Genomic DNA, 18646 nt, shown 5'->3' with positions numbered 1-18646 from the left:
ATATTAGTCCTATATTCCAAACCTCGGCTGCTAGAGCATCTTTTTTCAGATCGAACTTAGCCAGTGCTGTCAGGATTGTTTTAATCCAATTTATAAAAATGATGAGAATATAGCGTAAAATGGGCAATACACTATTATTATAAAAGTTTACAATTTTTTTAATTGACTTGCTACGTACCGTTAAGCTTTTCAAGCGTTAAATACTGTAACGTTCTTTGACCTTACGGAAATAAATATGGATCCGTGAGTTTGTTTATCAAGTCAAAATCAAAAGCGTGAATAAAATATTGTGAAAAAGCTTTAATTGCGAAATATGTGTTTCTCGTTTTAAGTCTGAAACAAGACTGTTTTTACAATAATGTTGGTTGACGCAGCAACCTTATTCTTTTGAAAGACATAAGAGGTTTATAAACGTTTTTTATCTATGATGACTACCAGATCATTGAAAAGGGGGCAAAACGGGTGATTTCACCCTTTGTAACACTACTCCCCCCCCGAGAAAAAGAGTCGTCCCAACTCGGGAAAGATGAAACAATTATAAAAGTGATCTAGCAGTCAGTGCTCAAAGGTGAGTTGGAGCTGTGGCTCTAAAAATTTAAAGACTCCCTTTTTTACTATCTGGCATTTGCCCACAGTCTCAAGGTAAACCACAGAAAACCTTGAGCAGATAGTTGAGTGTTGAATAATTTCAAAAATTTATGTGCCTTGTTTTATAAAGGTAAGTGTTATTAAGTGTTATGTAGCTTCATGAATTCGAAGTTATCACCAACGGTCCAGATCGATGTCGAAAAGAAATCCAATCCTCTTCATGAAGGATTGTCCAAACAAAACAGGTTCGGGTGAAAACATCGAGGCGGGAACCGAAAATTCCAGGACCAAACAGGATAAAAACAGACTCCTTTTCACAGGAAATAGGGAAATAGATGGGTGACTGATCCTAAACTTCTTTAGAAACAGCTCACCCCAGAGTTTTGGAAGGACAAATGTAAGTGATGGTATAACAATTCAAATTCACTAAGTGAATTTGGGAAAATACATGAATATAATAAATTAAATATGTATTCAAAAGAAAAGAAACGATCTTATCTGAATCATTTCTGTGTATTTCTTTAAAATAAGGCCACCAGTCATCCTCAGGAATCGGGGAAGATTGGAAGGAAAAGGCTGTGTCAAATAACCTGAAAAAGTGCTCACAAAAACTGACACTTAAGGTTAATAAAATGTGAAAATCAAGCAATCGCTCATCGACCTCGAAAAATAATCGTGGCTCTATTCACATTCCAAAAGAAACCAAAGCCTATCCGACACAAAACTCGATTCCAGAGAAAAAGGTTCTAGAAAAACTTGGTCGGCTGTAGCTTCTGCATTTATAACCAAAACAGGAGCCGATAAAGAAGAAAAGGTTTGAGTTACTAGCCAATCCTCATGAACCTCATGAATAGTTCTGAGTAGCTCTAAAGAAATGCTCGATTCCTCCTCACGGGAACGGGAACTAACTCGAGCGAAAGAAGTTTCTGGGGAAACTCGCAAATAAACAATTAAATCCACTCTGAGTTCAGACAAGCGAATGAGAAGATCAAAATTTTTCCTCAACAAAAGAGATTCGAAGTTGCGAAAACTACCTAACCTTCGACGAGCTTTATTTCCCTGACAGGCGATAAAATAGGTTGGGAATGCCTGTCACGCATAACTAAAATAATTCAAAGAAAGAGGTTAACTCCAATGATAATTTTATATAAAAACGTCTGAAACTAGTTCCTCAAACCAGCCTCAGACGAAGAGTTAGTTTGAGGATTGAGGATTTTCTTTCCCAACCTCTATATCTCTTCTTCGCCAATTATAGGAATCTGAATGCGAGTTTTGAATCATTTTTCTACTATTCCTTTTAAGTAAAAAGCAATGATTGGCATCATGTCCTATTTTATGACAAAATAAACAACTTACTACAGTTTGATCTGTCGTAACTGCGCCTCTAGTTTTGTGTTTGTTACTCTGATTCTGAAGAGAACCACGATTTTCACGATTATAATACTTGTTATTATTTTTATTTCTGTAATTTTGAGGCTTTGACTCTTCCGAGTGCTTAAAACCTCGTCTTTCTGACGTGTTTTTGGACACCTCAATCCGACGAAGCTTGCTCAACCCAAAATATTGTTTTCGCTTTGCCTCCACCTCAAGGGCTTTGGCCGTTGCCTCTCGTAGAGAAGTGAGACCCGATGTCCCAACGACCATTTTAATTTCTGGATCACTAATTGCGTTTAAGAAAGCTTGGGTCGCTAATAAATTACGAGACGGCTCGTGGTCTGGCAAAGCTACACGAGAAAGCCGTTCGATATCTTGGCTTAGTGACGCAAGGTCTTCGTCTCGTCCTTGTCTTCTAGTCTGTGATTGAGCTGTGTACAATTTTGTCAGATGGTCATTTCCGTATCTCAATTTAAGCGCGAAGCTAAGTTTTTCATGATCGGAAATTTCTTCTTCAGACAATGCCGTTAAAACATCCAAAGCCAGCGCTCGAAGACAAGAGGCAAGGCTGTGGGCCCTCATGGCGGAGTCCCACTGATTATGCTTTGCAATTGTGTTAAATTGACGTTCATAATCTGCCCATGGAATCTTTCCATCAGAAATTGGCGGTTTTAAAGGAAGCAGCCCCAGGAAATTTTGAATTATTAAATTGACTTAAATGAGAATAACGAGTTTGAACCTGAGACAGAGGCTCGGAAAAGCCAACCTCATTATTTACTGTTGTTCTAAAAATTGGGGATTCATTTATTCCCCTAATAAAAGGCACAGACCTTGAGTCTCGAACATCCTGGAACCGTCCTGGATGTTGGACCTCCTGAACAGCGGGAACGGGAACAGGAGAGGGAACAGGAGAGGGAAGCGGAGTAGCGACTCTGGAACCTCGAGGGGTGACAGCCGGTTCTCCTGAGCCGTTCACCTGATGGACAGCCTGAAGAGCTGCCACAGTCGTCCGGAACAGTTCATGAAGACTGGTCTCGGATCGTTCTTGAGCTTCTCTATCAAGCCTCCGCTGCTCCAACTGAGAGGCAATTTCCCTTTCTCGTTGTTCTTGTTCTTTTTTTCGCTGCTCCAACTGAGAGGCATGTTCCCTTTCTCGTTGTTCTTGTTCTCTTTTTCGCTGCTCTTGTTGATCGAGCAGCAGCTGGTGAAGTTGCTGTTGATCACGTTCACCGGCTTCCTGTTGTTGGGACATGATCTTCAGCAGATCCATCTGAGAGACCGCCGAAGAAATTGGAAGAGGGTCCACTGAAGGTGATGAGATTGTCTCGGGAACCCGCGGATTTTCCATAATGGAAGGTTCTTCTCCGCCACTTTCCCTTCGACGTGAGCATGTCTTACGACTATTGCTCATAGTTATAGTTCGCGCACTGAATTGACTCGATTAAAAAGAAACTTAAGATCCCGCTTCTGACACCAATGTAACGTTCTTCGTCGTTACGGAAATAAAATATGGATCCGCGAGTTTAATTATCAAGTCAAAATCAAAAGCGTGAATAAGATGTTGTGAAAAAGCTTTAATTGCGAAATATGTGTTTTCTCGTTTTAAGTCTGAAACAATACTGTTTTTACAATAATGTTGGTTGACGCAGCAACCTTATTCTTTTGAAAGACATAAGAGCCCAGGCAACATAGTTTCGTAACAAACACATATAAATTATGTTACACTTAGTTCCGTGAATATCACAGGTATGTTGTATGAAACGTGAATGTAATGGTCCAGGCACTCTAAAATGTCCGCCACATATCATGCTAGAGTTTCGTCACGATCGTGTTGAATGGCTACATGCTAGTTACGTTGCTGAAGCGTGAATTTGGCAGAACAGAGACGTCACAATGTTACGTTAAGGCTACATAGCAATCATGCACCGCTTGAAATCGGAGTTACATGGCCTCCATGTCGCTAAGGTGTTTCAGGAAATGATGGTAGGTATCAGATACATCACGATCAATTATCCATAAATGTATCAAGTATATAACTATTGTTCTGTGAGATATAGTATTCTCGTTTATTATATTATGTATTACTTATTGACTTGCTCATAAATAGAGCATACAAAGATCTTATCGTACATTTGTACTAATTCTCATACGTATATATCTATTTAACACACAAACATAAATTCAAAAGCTTAATTGGATATTAGGAACAATATCATTTTACAGTCTTATTGAATGTTTGATTCTTGTATTACCTAATCCACATCACAGAAATAGTTTATCTTAATATTATATTTTATTATTTAGGCCTTTATTTGATTGAGTATATATATTAATATTATGAAAGATATGAAATATGTGTCGAAATATAGTACATGGAGGAGAAAAAAAAACGTTTCATCAAACAAAGTGAATAATAAGCATTAATGTTCAAAAAATTAAGAAAGTAGCGAAGTAGAGAAGCCATACCTTTGTGTATAGTAGATCATTACTAAGTGAACTTTGAAGTACATGTTGACCGCTCCTAACAGCAAGTCCCTAACTCGCGAGCTCCGGTTATAAAGACCTTAGGAGCTCCGAGTATAGCGATCTCTGTAATCGGACTATATAGAGTGCCTGAAATAAGTCTTTACAAGCGGAGCTCGTGAGTTAGGGTCTTGCTGTTAGAAGCGGTCGAGTGTATGTATACTTTTCTTCTTCAAACTTATTTAGTCATCTACTAATTTATTATACTTCATTGATGGGCATAGTATTGAAACTATTTCAAGGCACGAACACTTCAGTGCTTTCCTCTGTTATTCTATTGGTTAAATTATCACAATCTCGTAACTGGACGATGTGTTTGTTTTGATAAGGCCAGAAAAACTCTCACAATTAACGTAATCGTCGATATTGAATAGAGTGAAAGAAATAGAAGAAGTTTAAATAGTGAAAAAAAATGTCCAAATACTACGTATAATATTTCTATTGTGACCACACTGTACGTGTATCTATAACAATATGAGCACGTAGCTCATTTTATATAATATTTCATCAATCAAATTTGTCTTTTTTAATCTTAATAATCTAAGTAAAAAATTTTCTCAACGTTGAACACGAATAAACTATAAAATAAATCTTTGTACTTTGTACTTTCCAGGTCTTTAATTGTTTGGTATAGACTACCAAAGTAAACGTTAGATATTTAGAAAGGTACGAAGACTAGGCAAGATAATGGGGAAATGAGACCTGCATCTCCTTCTTATGTACCCCATAAATCTGTTTGGGGCATCTTATGGAAACTGTCATGGTTTAGCGCGTCATCATCTGTACTAATTATTAGCTGCAGGATGTGGTTGAGGTCCGTTCTTTTTTGTATTCTCTCTCTTGAACCGCTGTTTAGCTTGGCGGAACCATTCTGACACCGTATCTTCAAATTCTTTATCTGTACAGGTGTATGACAGTCTCACTCCATCTGTAGAGTTAAGTACAAGTTAGTGTCGTATTGATGCCTACTCACTGTTCTGTGAATGTAGCTTTAATAATCACACTAACCTTTGATGGCTGCTGTGACTTTCAAATTTGAAAGTTGAAAATTGGCCCTCAGACCGCACCATGAAGCGTCTTTAGCGAAGTCGTTGGTGAATACTTGTCGCAATATTCTCAAAGTATTTTCTTTGGCACTGTTCCCGCCAATTTGTCCAACATACTTTACCTGAGAGTAACAATATTACCATAAAGATAATTATTTTCATTTGGAAAGTTTATGTATCAAATATTTTGTAAACAAATGCCTGTACATGACTGATCAATTCTCATAGGAACATATTCAACGGTCGTTGCTTCGAAAGGATATTTTGAGAGAAACTCGCTTGAAATTTTGCCAAAATAGTCGGCTTTTGAATCTTTGAATGACTAAAAAAAGACAAATCGTAATACTCTTGCTATGAATTTCCCATGATACAATAAAAGTGATTAAGATTCCCAGCCGTACCTCTTCAGAAAAATTTCCTACACACACACTCTCATCAGAGTTGAATTTTTTACAATACATTTATTACCATAATCAAAGAATGATTGGAGGCATTTTTGATTTTCAGTTGATTCAACCGTCTGTTAATGTTTCAGAATACGAAAAGAAACAATTCTGTCCAAAATTGAATGAGCAGGTCTACTTGCTAATTCCCTTGTAAAAATACATCATGAATCACTCACAAAAGTACTGCAAAAATCTGCATCAGCCAATTTGTTTTCAAACGCTTGTATATCAGCAGTGTTTTTGAATGGAAGATCGTCTGTAACCTTTTTAAAATCTTTTCCGTGACCTACAGTTCCATGTTGACCCACTTTCTTTTCAATCTCAGCTAAACGTCGATCCACTAATTGTTGAGTGACCAATATCTCAGCCAATAGTGTGGTTAATGCCGAGAATTTTTCTGTACAAACACAAATACGTAATCGAAACTGAATACAAAATTCAAGCAGGACTTGGTCACTCTAAAATTTTTTAAAAACGAATCAAGGTTACCCTCTATGAGTATTCTTGTCTTTTCCTGAGAATCTGAAAGCAAAATAATCGTATTGTACTCGAGCCCATGTACTTCCATTGTGAACCATAAATATTATTTTGATCCAAGAAAATTTGCATTGCGTATGTCGCAATTTCTCATATACGTACTATTACATAAGTCAGGGAGACTACCGTCAAATAATATTGAGTGCCCTTCTAGACCCTGATGAGCAGAAGGGTGTAAAGCACTAGCATTTAGGGAAGGATCACCGCGTCTTTTTGTACTGCTTGGAAAGTCTGTAGATAAAAAAAAATACGCTTATCAACCAAATAAAAAATTGGACGGTACCCAATTATCATTCATTAAGGTTATTCTACACTACTAAATCCAAATCATAGACCACTCATGCACACATGCCACCTTTAGGAACTTGTATAAAAAAATACTATCCATATATGTACCTGCAGCTCCATTATCCGCATTTATGTCAAAATCATCTACTACAATATCGATGGGCCAAGACTCAAATGCATGAGGTGTTGACGATAGGTTGGTATCTTTCCCTACGATATGTTTCGCTCGTGCCGGGGGGATACTAATAGTATTCGTATTAGTCGAGTTAAAATCAATGGGTAAATGCTCAATGTCTATTATTGTCTGAGAGTCTGATAGTGGATTACTATTCTTTGTTTGGCTTCGTTTTGATGACTTTGGGATATCTGTCTGATTAGGTATATCAGGGGATGATTTTTTTTTTTGAATATCTGTCTGATCAGGTATATCAGTGGATCGATTTGTAACGGAAGGTTTCATATTCTTCTTTTTATCAAGTTTCGGTGGCTCTGGCATCGAGGTTGTTGTGGGATGTTCACTGTCAGGCGAATCTTCCCTATCGGTAGATTCTTCCCTTACGCGAGGAAGCGGCTGTTTCCTTTTTCTAAGATATGGTTTATCACCTTGACTTTGACTTGAGCTACTCTCACTTTCAGATTTTTTAGTTGAAGCCGCAGACCGAGCTTTCTCCAAATTTTCTGTAAATATGAGAATTGTAAATATTCAATTATGTCTGCCTAGCTTGTTACATTACGCTATTAATCGAGTAAATGAATCATATTACGATCTGCTAAATTATCATGATTGGAAGATTTTTTCAAACGCTCAATGACATTCAAGTACTTTAAATTGCATAGTTTTTTTTTGGCATAAACACGAAGCATTCTACAGTATATCACGGAGCTTTAGACGATCACTTAATTTTCAATTGAGTTCACAAAAGCAAGGGGGCCTATTACATGCAGTTTATACAATTATTTACCGTAATAGCCTTCAAATTTAACATGGCAGAGTATCCACTTTCTACTGTCTTTTACAGGGGGCTTTCGTTTTGTTATGTATGATTTTACGTCTGCCGTTTTCGGCCACCAACACTCAGTTTTGGTAGCAGTGAGCCATGTACTTGGAACTTCGGACGTTATATCATCGTCCCCATCACTAAAATCATCTTCGTCGAGAAACGTAACGACAGCGTATGGCCCAGTCAGAGTCATTGTCAGTAAATGAATTCACTAGATAACAAAAGTATAGAACAATATATTATTAACAATGAATTTCATCACTTGAGATCAAGCAGGGTGGCAACAAAAGACCCAAGTTATGCAATTGACATCGCTAAAACATGGTCCATAGTTTCCTTTGAGGACTAAAAACTTTATATTTGTCAATATCAAAATATAAAATTCTGAATTTCTGAGGAAGACGTCGAGTCATGTAGTAGAAACATTAATTGGATATCTAATTCATTCTATCATAGCCTCCCTACCTCAATTAGATGCTCTATTGCTATCTATTGTAAATCTTAATGGATCTCAACAATAAGTTTCATCGAACAATGTACTCAATTACTTCCATTATTTATATTGAAAACTTGAAGAATAGTCGCCGGGTTATGATCATTGAATTTTAATGAAAACCAAGGGATTTTTCGAAATATCTTCTTCTGTAAAATTAAGAAAATCGAAACCACAGATTTTCATCTCTCCAATCGCGCTAACAATATATCATTTGCATATAATATATCGCACGTGCATTTCGAGAATAGTGCGATTTTTTCTCTTACGGTAATTTAAAGTACCTACATACATTTGCCAAATTTAATATTGATCAGGAATTTCTTCCATTTGGGATCAATTACTGTCTGAATCTGCGGGGAATGCGTAATATATACGAGACGAATTTATTATCGGTTGCACACGAGTTGCAAAAATGGATAGGTTATAGAAACGTAAGTAGGTAGCAAATACCATAAGTGGTAACCTAGATCCAGAACTAAATTGAGTCGATTTTAGCTGTAAGCTGATTAAATGTGAAAATTTGAAACAAAACAGAGAAATAAAGGATTATCGGTTCGGTACGTACCTTGCAAACCGCGTGGTGAGATCCGTACACGCACGTGTGAGACTTGTTGAAGCTCGGCTTGTAAGAGCGTTACAAAGTGGTGCGTACGTATAGGAGCCTGCGCGCGCAGGGTAGGCTCGCATAGGTGAACTGCTTGCTTAATTACGCGTCGGAAATTCAAATCTCGTGAACCATCGGAAATACGACACTATCTCGCTCGTTTATGGGCATTTTCAAACACTTGTGTTCAATGTGTCTGGCCTCAATCACAACGAATTCGTAACGTTCCTCATCTACTACATTAATACCGACTTCCGAAGAGTCGCAGGGCTTATCGAAGAATAATTTCGAATCCCGATATTTTTTTCCGTACAAAAATATTTTGTTCTTTCTGAGGAAAATACGGTTGACGGCTATAATGTTTTCATTGCGTAAAAGAACACAGTTATCACTTTTTTTTGTACCCAAGAAGAAGTTTTCATACTCTACTGACTTTATAAATCGTCTACCCTCACTGTCTTCTCCGGTGCTGGCAAATTTTATAATCGGATACTCTCTTTGTGCAGGATTTATTTTCAGTTCATTTTCTTCGTGGACCCTGTTGATAAATTGTTGTAAGGGTTTGTTCGATGTTTTAACTTTTTTCTTAATTTTTTGCATAAAATTTTCATATTCAAAAGCACTGAACTTTTCGAGAGGGCCGAGTAATTGTACATCGTCACAAATATGGATTAAGTTGTGAACATTGTGAGAAATATGTTCTGCACCGTACAACCGTGAATAATTTGATACAAAATATATCAATAAGCTCCGTGCGTAGTCTATCAGTGTCGTAGAATATTTTTCGCTGGATAAAATTCGTACAGCGACACTGAGGCTAAGAAAGTGATAATATTTATCTTTATCTAAATGTTCTTTAAATATTATCGGTCCAGTATAGAGTAAGAGTTGTCTTAGCTCCGTTGCCTTATATCGATCGACTTGCTCTAACGGTCTCGGCTTTCTTGCAAATTCTTTAGATAATGTTGCGGCTAACGACATCAAGTAATCGGAGGCCGCCTTCAATTGTGCACTGGTCATCCGCACATTTTTTCTTCCTTTTACCCAGAATTGAAGCAGCTTTTTCATGATACCAAGGCATAAGAGATGCATATAATCCAGTGGGAACTGGCTCACCATTCCTATCTTCAAGTCTTCGAGAATGGATCGCTTCTTGTGATATTCTTCGTTGACTTTCAATCTGAATGATTCATCTGTTCTCAAAGTAGCATCAACTTCAGGATACGTCACACGATTTGCCTTAAATTTACCCTCTTGCATACATTTGCTACATCCAAAGTATGCGTTATGTCCTTTGGTACCAGTGATGTAGGCTTTCGCAGGTGCATCGCATATGAAGACGTTCAGTTCACATGATATTTTGTGGCCTTCTATTTGTATACCCGACTCACAAACCTTCAAAGCATCCTCGACAAAATATTTCAAGAAGTCGTTACAATCCAGAGGTTTCTCATTGCCATGGTATATGCCAACGACGCAAGGCTGAGTATGAAAAGGTGCTTCAATAGCCGTTAAAATTGGCCAAAACTGGCTTCCAGAGCTTTTCGTTAAAGGTAGACCATCCACATTAATATTGAATTTGATTACTGATGGAAAATCTTTAGGCGCATAATACTTTAAAACAGATTTAGTTAAAGCATTGGCCAAACCAAAATGATAATAGTTACCCGGTGACATACTGGTAGTTTTTATATTTTTTGGTGTTTGCATAAAAGTCCTTGCGTCAGATGGCAAATCATGTCCATATTTCTTCAAAATTTTCAACAAATTGCTCAGATGGTTTTGACTTATTGATGATTCAATAGCCCAATTCTGAATTTCCGTATAGATATCAGAATTATTTTTGTTTCTATGCTGTTCACAATCTTCAGTATTCTTTGTGAAATAACTACTGCTACCGCTAGTATCAGGCTCACCATTGAAGTTTTCGTCTCTAGCTGGACTGCTTTGTTCTGTCTCGAGAAAATTATATTCTGAATACCCTGCCTCTGATGCTTCAACATTAGGATCTGTATTTTCTGAGCTATTGTCGTTCAAATTATGCTCACATTTTTCACTATTAGTTTTTGAGCTTACTTTTTTTAGCACTTTTTTCAATTTCTTAGCTTCTTTTAAAATTAATCGTCTTCGCTGCCTTGTAGACAGAATAGTAATCTCCTTTCCAATCTTGGGCATCTTCCGATAATATCATGTGAAAATGATCGAATGCATTGAAATGCTCATCAACCGCATTAGCATAATATCCAGATTTTCGATTCCTTAATTTTTTTCGTGGTTTTTATACAAATTCACTCACTAAACAGAGTCGATTAAACCGACGACTCGGCTTGAATAAGAAAAATATAAACTAATTACCTGATATTATATTTATAGTAACGAATTACCTGATATTATATTTATAGTAACGAATTACCTGATATTATATTTATTAGTAATTGGTATTGAAGTCACAAATAAAACACACGACGCGTCTGCATAATATTATGCTTCACTTGTAAGAACTTGCAGGTTATGTGTTCGAGGTTATGTTTCCACTTTCAGAGATGGCGCAGTAGCAGATACGCAGAAACATAGGAGCCGTAGATCTCGGTATACGTTGCGCTTATGCGCACATAAGTTATGTATCCGTGCTGACTCTTTCAAGGGATGGTACAATCAAAGATACGCTGTAACGTAGATGCGGCAGATTGCGGTTACAGCTTGCGTACGTTATGTTAGTTACGTCACACTTGATTCCTCAAATATGTAAAGTAAATGTTACACTGTTCCATATACGTTATGTACAAACGGTCCGTATGTCTTACATCATTTCTATGGAAAGTATTATCGCATATACACCATAGCATATACTTTACGTAACACGCTGGTGTGGCTGTGATGGATTGTCGTTATATGGAGTTTACGTTTCCGATATGTTAGTTCTACTTTTATTACGTAAAGATTACGTTTACAGTTGAACGTATCAGGATCATCACAATAAAGACGTCACATTCATGTCAAAAGATTAAATTGTTACCTGGGAGGTTTATAAACGTCTTTTATCTATGATGACTACAAGATCATTGAAAAGGGGGCAAAACGGGTGATTTCACCCTTTGTAACAGTACGATTGTACAGTTCCCTCAATGACGGACGGTTTGTTTAGAGAAGAAATTGGGTCCTTTGTATTTGACCGTACGCTAGTTTTCAGTGCACTTTTTTTTTATCGTTTCGATATCCAAATCTTCATTACCACTGGAGAAGCATGCTGCACCCTCGATGTCAATCGGTGGAAATGGTCTAATGATAACAGACGACTGAGTCGATTTTTTTGATCGAATATTATCACGCTCCGAATCAGTGTTAATATCAGACATTACTAAAGCCTATGTACATTTAGTTTGTCCACGCTAAAATGTTTCTGAAAAAGATAACGAGTATATTTTGCAATTAATTGTTTTGAAAAATGAAATAATAATAATAATGACTAGCGATTTGTACAATCATAATGACTTCTACATATTGGCTTGTACAATCGTTTTTTACATATGCATTGGCATACAAGCATGAAATTTAATTTAAAATTGGTTAAACGTACTCGTCGAAGCCAATATTTTTATAATATCGTGCTGAGGCCAGTTTTCGGTAACGTCCTCTTGATTCTCAACAGCCTTCAATACTCTCGATTCGTTTTTTATGGAGGCCAGTAACAATGCGTTTTCCGAGGTGTCATCCATTTTTCCGTAGCGAGACTAACGCCATCTTTGAATTCAATAACCGCATATCGATTAGATGCCATCTTTGAGAGACCTGAAAATTTAAGATTTCATTTTTACCGATGAATGTCAAGATGGCCGATGTGTACTCATTGCTTAACTGTATGATTCCAATTCACCTACATCCGAACATTATCCAACGACTAACTAATGCAATGGACTTCTGGTTCTCAAGTGTTTTGAATTCTGAATATTTAGTAATAGCGACGAAAGAAGATATAACACGAACCCCTATACACTTGACTAAATTGAATTATTATCATGGAGAAATGGGAAAACAACGAATGTTGATTTGTGTGGGAGCTTTACACCCTTTTTCGTAATATCACTGAGTGGGTATAGGACTTCCGTTTCCGTTTTGAATGTGAGTGACAGGTGTGCGGAAGAGTGCGAGAGAAAAGGAGAGAATTTAGCAGGATAGGAAAGGTGAGGAGAAAAGGAAATAGGGCAGAGAAGGAGCGGGGAAGACATAGACGGGAGGTCGGGTGAAGGGAATGGGGAGGCAGGGATAGAAGGGAAGGGCGGGGGAAAAAGAAAGAAGGGGGAGAGTTTTGAGGTTAGGCAGAAAGAGCAGGCGGACGGCAACGATTCGGATAAGATAGGAATAGGCAGTGACACCTAGGGAGTAAGAAGGGGGATAGAGTAGACAGGTAGGCGGCGGATAGATAAGGTAGGGAGCGGTGAAGGAGAGAAAGAGTATGAGTAACGCGGGTGGCCAAAAAGAAGGGGTGAACAGGGAAGAGGAGGAGAAAAAGAAAGGTAGGCCGGGGGCAGTAGCAGCGTTAGGGAGGGATAGGAGGCATAGCCTGGGATCGTCGGCGACGGTGCTAGACTTATGGAAGAGAAAGCGGGAGGAGGAAGGGGAAAAAGGGGAGGAGGAGGTAGACGAGTTGCAGGAAAGAGAAAGAGTATTTGGGAAAAGCAGGAAAGTGCACCGGTCGCCGGAGGGTAAGACAGGGGAGGAAGGGAAGGTAGAGGGAGGGGGTATACAAGATATGCTTAGGTTGATTAGGGAAGAGCTAAAGATAGGTCTAGAGGAGGTCAAAGGGCAGGGAAGGGGGATCAGGGAAGAAATGGAAAAGATTAAAGGCGAAATGACTAGAAGGGAAGAGCAGTGGGAAGTAGAGAGGGGGGAGATGAAGGAAATGATAAGGGATCTAGGTAAAAGACTAGAAGAGGTAGAAGAGCGGAGAGGGGGTGAGATGGAAAGGGTAAAGGAGAGGCTGATAGAATTAGAAAAGAAGAGTGCAGAAGGAGAGGGAGAAAGGCAGGTACAGGGGAATGCGGAAGTGGCGCAGGTAACAATAGATAGATTAAAAGAGATGGAGTGGGCCATAGAGAGGAAAGAAAGGGAAGAAAGAAGGGGAAATATAGTAGTGAGAGGAGCGAGACTTGAGAAGGGAAGAGAAAAGGAAGAGTTGAAAAAGATTTTGCAGCTGATAGGGGTAGAGGTCGAGGTAAAGGATATGTGGGAGGTAGGCGCGAAAAAGGGGGGAGAAAAGGGGATATGGATAGCAAGACTAGGAAATAGGGAGCAAAAGAGGCAGGTAATGGGAAGAAAAAGCCTACTCAAAGGGCGGGAGGAGAGAATAGACGAGGATCTCACCTGGGCAGAGAGAGGAATGAAATGGAAGTTGAGGGAGATAGCAGCTATTGAGGAGAGAAGGGGAAACAGAGTAAGAATAGGGTATGCAAAGATCTGGATAGAAGGGAAAATGTGGAAGTGGGATGAGATAGGAGAGGTGCTTAGGGACGGTACAGGGAGAGCGCGGGAAGGGGGGCAAAGGGAGGGGAGGGGAAAAGTAGGGGAAAGCGATAGGGAAAGGTCAGCAAGCGAGGAAAGACAAGAGAGAAGTATAGAAGCACAGGGAAGGGTACGTAGGGAAAGGCAGTCGGGGGAATGGGTAGTGGGGGCGGACAGAGGCAGGTGGGGAGGGAGATAAGGAGGAGAGAGAGGGGAGTGGGCGAGACAGAAAGGGAGGGGTGGAAAGTAGCTTTTTGGAATGTGGCGGGGCTCGCGAGAAAGGATGAAGATTTCTGGAGGGGGCTAGGGGAGTGGGATGTAATATTTCTAATGGAGACATGGATAGAAAAGAAGGGGTGGGAAAGGATTAGAAATAAGTTGCCAGTAGGGTATAAATGGGAAGTGCAGTATGCGGTTCAAAAAAATAGGAAGGGAAGAGCAATAGGCGGAATGCTGTCAGGGGTAAGAAGGGAGATAGTAAGTGGGGAGGGAGGGAGGGAAGAGGTAAAAGAGGGCATGATAGCAAGGAAATTAAGTGTAGGGGGGGAAAAATGGGTAGTAGTAGGAAAATACGTAAATGGGGACCTAAAAGAAAAGATAGGGGAATTGAAGGAGCGGGCAGAAGAGATAGAGGGAGGGGTAAAAGTGTCAGTGGGGGGTGATTTTAATGCCAGGACAGGGCAGGAGGGGGGAGGATGCTGGGGAGAAGGAGAGGAGGAGAGTAGGAGTAGGAAATCAAAGGACAGGAAAATAAACTCGGAAGGTAGGCAGCTGGTGCAATTTTTAGAGGAGACAGGATGGGCAATAATGAACGGGAACATAGAGGGGGATGAGGAGGGGGAATTTACGTATGTAGGAGGGGCAGGGGTGACAGTGATAGACTACGCTATAGGAGACATCGAGGTGAGGGATAGGGTCAAAAGGATAGAGATTGGGGATAGGGTTGACTCGGATCATCACCCGGTAATAGTGTGGTTGAGGGGGGCAGTGGCTAGGACAAGGAAGGGAAAAAGAGTAGGGGGAACTAGTAGAGGAGACTGGACGGAGGAGGGTAGGATGAGGTTTAGAACAGAAGTCAAATGGGAGGGGATAGGAGAAGTGGATGTAGGGAAAGAGATAGAGAAAAGAATAAGGGAGTTTAGACGAGCCTTAGATGTAGGAGGGAGGGGGAGGGAAGCGAAAAAGGGATGGTGGGATGAGGAATGTAGGCGAAAAAAAGCGGAAGTTGGGCAGAGTCTAAGGAAATGGAGAAAGGGGGAGGGGGAAGGGGACGCGTATAGAAAGGAAAGAAGGGAATATAATAGGCTATGCGAGGAGAGGAAAAAGAAAGAAAATGAGGGATTCATAAAAGAAGCAGCGGAAGCAAGGACAGAAAGCAAGGTATGGGAGATAGTTAATAGGGAAAAAAAGAAGTGGAAGAGGGTGAATGAAGAAATAGGAGATCAGGAGTGGAGGGAGTATTTCATGGGATTATTAGGCGGGGTAGAAAGCAAGGTAACAGAAGGCGGGGAGTCGGTAAATAGGAAGGGGGACGGGGTAGGGGAGCTGCAGAGGGAAGAGATTAAAAAGGTGATAGGAAAGCTGAGGGATGGAAAGGCACCAGGGGGGGATGGAATAGTTAGCGAGGTATGGAGGTATGGGGGGGAAGAAATGGAGCAGTGGATATGGAAAACATGTAACAGAGTTTGGGTGGGGGAGGGCTGGCCAGAGGATTGGAGGGAGGGATTGATAGCGCCGATAGTTAAGAAGGGGGAGGGGAAAAGGGTAGAAGAGTATAGGGGGGTGACTTTGATGCCAACTCTATATAAGGTGTATGCGATGGCATTAGCGGATAGGTTAGAAAGAGAGGTAGAAGAAAAGGGCTTGATACCACAAAACCAAACGGGTTTCAGAAAAGGCATGGGCACCATTGACAATGTATATGTTCTTCATTATTTAATCAATAGGCCGGTGGGAAAGGATAAGGGAAAGATGGTGGCGTTTTTTGTGGACCTGAAAGCTGCTTTTGATTCAGTGAACAGGAAGGTGCTGTGGGAGACTATGGAAAGGAGAGGGGTGAGGGAAGGGCTAAGGCTAAGGATAGAGGAAATTTACAAGGAAACAAAGAGTCGAGTAAGGAGCGGGGGAAAGCTAGGAGAGGCGTTTTGGACAGCGAGGGGGGTAAGGCAGGGATGTCCGCTCAGTCCGCATGTGTTCAACCTGCTGCTGGCGGACTTAGAAGAGGAAATGGGGAGAGGGAGAAGGGTTGGGGGGGTGGAGCTAGCCGGCGGCAGGGTATGCACGTTAGCTTATGCGGATGATATAGTGTTACTAGCGGAAAGTGAAGAGGAAATGGAGGCAATGATTAGGAAGTTAGAAAGGTATATGGATAGGAAAAGGCTGACGGTAAATGTAGGGAAATCAAAGATTATGAGATTTAGGAAAGGAGGCGGTAGAAGGAAAAACATAGATTGGAGATGGAAAGGGAAAAGGATAGAGGAGGTGAAAGAGTTCAGCTATTTAGGGTATAGAGTAAAGTGCAATGGGGGACAGGAAGCACAGGTGAAAGAGAGAGTACGGAAGGCAGGGGTAGTAATGAGGCAGGTATGGGGAATAGGAAAAAGAAGGTTTGGTAGGGATTGGGAAAAAAGGATTTGGTTATTTGACAGGCTAGTATGGACGGTAATAGAGTATTCATCGGAGATATGCGGGTGGAGAGAGTGGAGGGCGGTCGAGGCGGTACAGGATAGATTTTTGAGATGGATATTAGGAGTGGATGGGAGAACACCGGGATATCTAGTAAGGGAGGAACTACAGAGGGAGAAACTAAGGATTAGGGCAGGGAGAAGGGCATGGAATTTTGAAAGGAAGCTGGAGAGAGGGTAGCGAGTTAGCTAGGAGATGCTGGGAAGAGATAAGGGACAAGGCAGAAGCTGGGATCGAGGGATCGAGGTGGGAAAGAGAAAGGGAAAGTTTCTTTGCGGAAAGGGGAGCAGAGAGTAGAGAGGTAGTCGCGAGAAGGGAGAGGGGCGAGATGAAGTTTAGGGAAATAGAGGAGAGAGAGAGGGAAGAACAGAGAAAAGAGAGGTGGGAGAAAATAAGGGAATCGAGGTACAACAGATGGTACAGGCTAGTGAAAGGAGAAGGGATACCAGGATATCTGGGAAAGGGATGGGAAGAAAGCAGGTGGATAAGGGTGGCAAGATTTAGGTTAGGAAGCGAGATGAAGGAGGCAAGGAACTGGGAAGAAGAGGAAAAGAGAAGGTGTAGGGTGTGCGGGGGGGAGGAGGAAACATGGGAGCACGTATGGGAAAGGTGCGTAGGCTGGGATAGAAGGGAGGAAAGCTGGCAGGAGGTGGTGAGGGAGATGTTAGGTAAGGAGGGGGGGGGGGGGGGGGGGAGAAGTCTGGATGAGAGAATTGGAAAGGATCAGGGATGTACAAGAGAATGAAAGAGTGAGAGATGAATGGGAAATGGAAGTCGATTAGGATAAGGACGAATTAGGGAATAGAATAAGGTAAAATAGGATAAGGTTAAGTAAAGATAAGAATAAAAAGTAAGAAAAGGATAAGAGGGAAAGTAAGGGAATGGCAAGGCAATGGCACAGGACACAGGCAATTAGAAATTAAGTAAGGATAAGGTAGGAAGTAAGAATTAGGGTAAGAATAGGTTAAGAAAACATGTATAAAAAAAAAAAAAAAAATATTGTAAAGGAAGAGGAAAAGGGAAGTCCTTGTAACCCCAAGGGGAACAATAAAGATTACATACATACATACACTGAGTGGGTGTATGGTCAATCTTTCAATGCGTGTATATTTCACTTTATGTATTCCTAGCAATGATGATGGGCATGGAATAGTAAAAAAATCTCCCTTGGTTGTGAGTTGTTTTCCTATTATCACAAATTTTCGAGTTTCGTGACAGAAAGCTATATTCTGAACGTCAATCATATCATCGTTTTTCAGAATACAGCAACTATCAGCATTCCCATTAGTTCTAATAGTAAAGTTCGATGATTGAATGACTTTATACTGTGGATTTCTGCAGTTATCAGGTAGTGGGCCTTCTACATGAAGAGAAGTGCCAACAGGTACCAAATTATCGTTCATGTCTTGAGCGTACTGTGAACATGCAGTTTTAATTTTTTGAATTTCGCCGCAGCGCCGAGCGATTTGTTGCAATGGTTTTTTCTGATTTGCGTATCATAGGTTTTAATGTTTGCATAAAATTTTCGAATTTAAAGGCACTAAACTTCTCAATAGATC

At 40.2% G+C, this 18646-nt stretch overlaps 3 protein-coding genes across 7 annotated transcripts in view; 2 read left to right on the top strand and 1 right to left on the bottom strand.

Moving 5' to 3' along the window:
- Positions 1 to 18646, top strand: part of LOC124292641 (two pore potassium channel protein sup-9-like) — a 1036556-nt gene that overhangs the window by 376311 nt on the left and 641599 nt on the right. The gene's annotated exons all lie outside the window — the stretch shown is intronic.
- On the bottom strand, positions 4125 to 9154 carry LOC124292640. 2 transcript variants are annotated; one of them, XM_046729981.1, is made up of 8 exons: positions 8865 to 9154; positions 7765 to 8014; positions 6911 to 7480; positions 6617 to 6745; positions 6467 to 6499; positions 6154 to 6374; positions 5494 to 5653; positions 4125 to 5413 (listed from the first exon to the last, which is right to left on the bottom strand). In XM_046729981.1, the coding sequence occupies exons 2-8, from the start codon at positions 7994 to 7996 to the stop codon at positions 5271 to 5273; spliced, it is 1488 nt and encodes a 495-aa protein (XP_046585937.1). In that variant the 5' UTR covers positions 7997 to 8014; positions 8865 to 9154; the 3' UTR covers positions 4125 to 5270. The 2 variants fall into 2 exon arrangements, with proteins under 2 accessions (XP_046585937.1, XP_046585938.1); XM_046729982.1 differs by lacking the exon at positions 8865 to 9154 and having other exon boundaries at positions 7765 to 8198.
- Positions 13357 to 17131, top strand: LOC124296585 (caldesmon-like). The gene is made up of 3 exons (XM_046746618.1): positions 13357 to 14345; positions 16349 to 16943; positions 17051 to 17131. Exons 1-3 carry the CDS (start codon positions 13357 to 13359, stop codon positions 17129 to 17131), a joined length of 1665 nt encoding a protein of 554 aa, XP_046602574.1.

This window comes from Neodiprion lecontei, chromosome 1 (genome assembly GCF_021901455.1).
Source record: "Neodiprion lecontei isolate iyNeoLeco1 chromosome 1, iyNeoLeco1.1, whole genome shotgun sequence".
Taxonomy (NCBI): Eukaryota; Metazoa; Arthropoda; class Insecta; order Hymenoptera; family Diprionidae; genus Neodiprion; species Neodiprion lecontei.
Note: the sequence above shows the minus strand (reverse complement) of the source record. Positions and strands in the feature narration are given on the sequence as shown.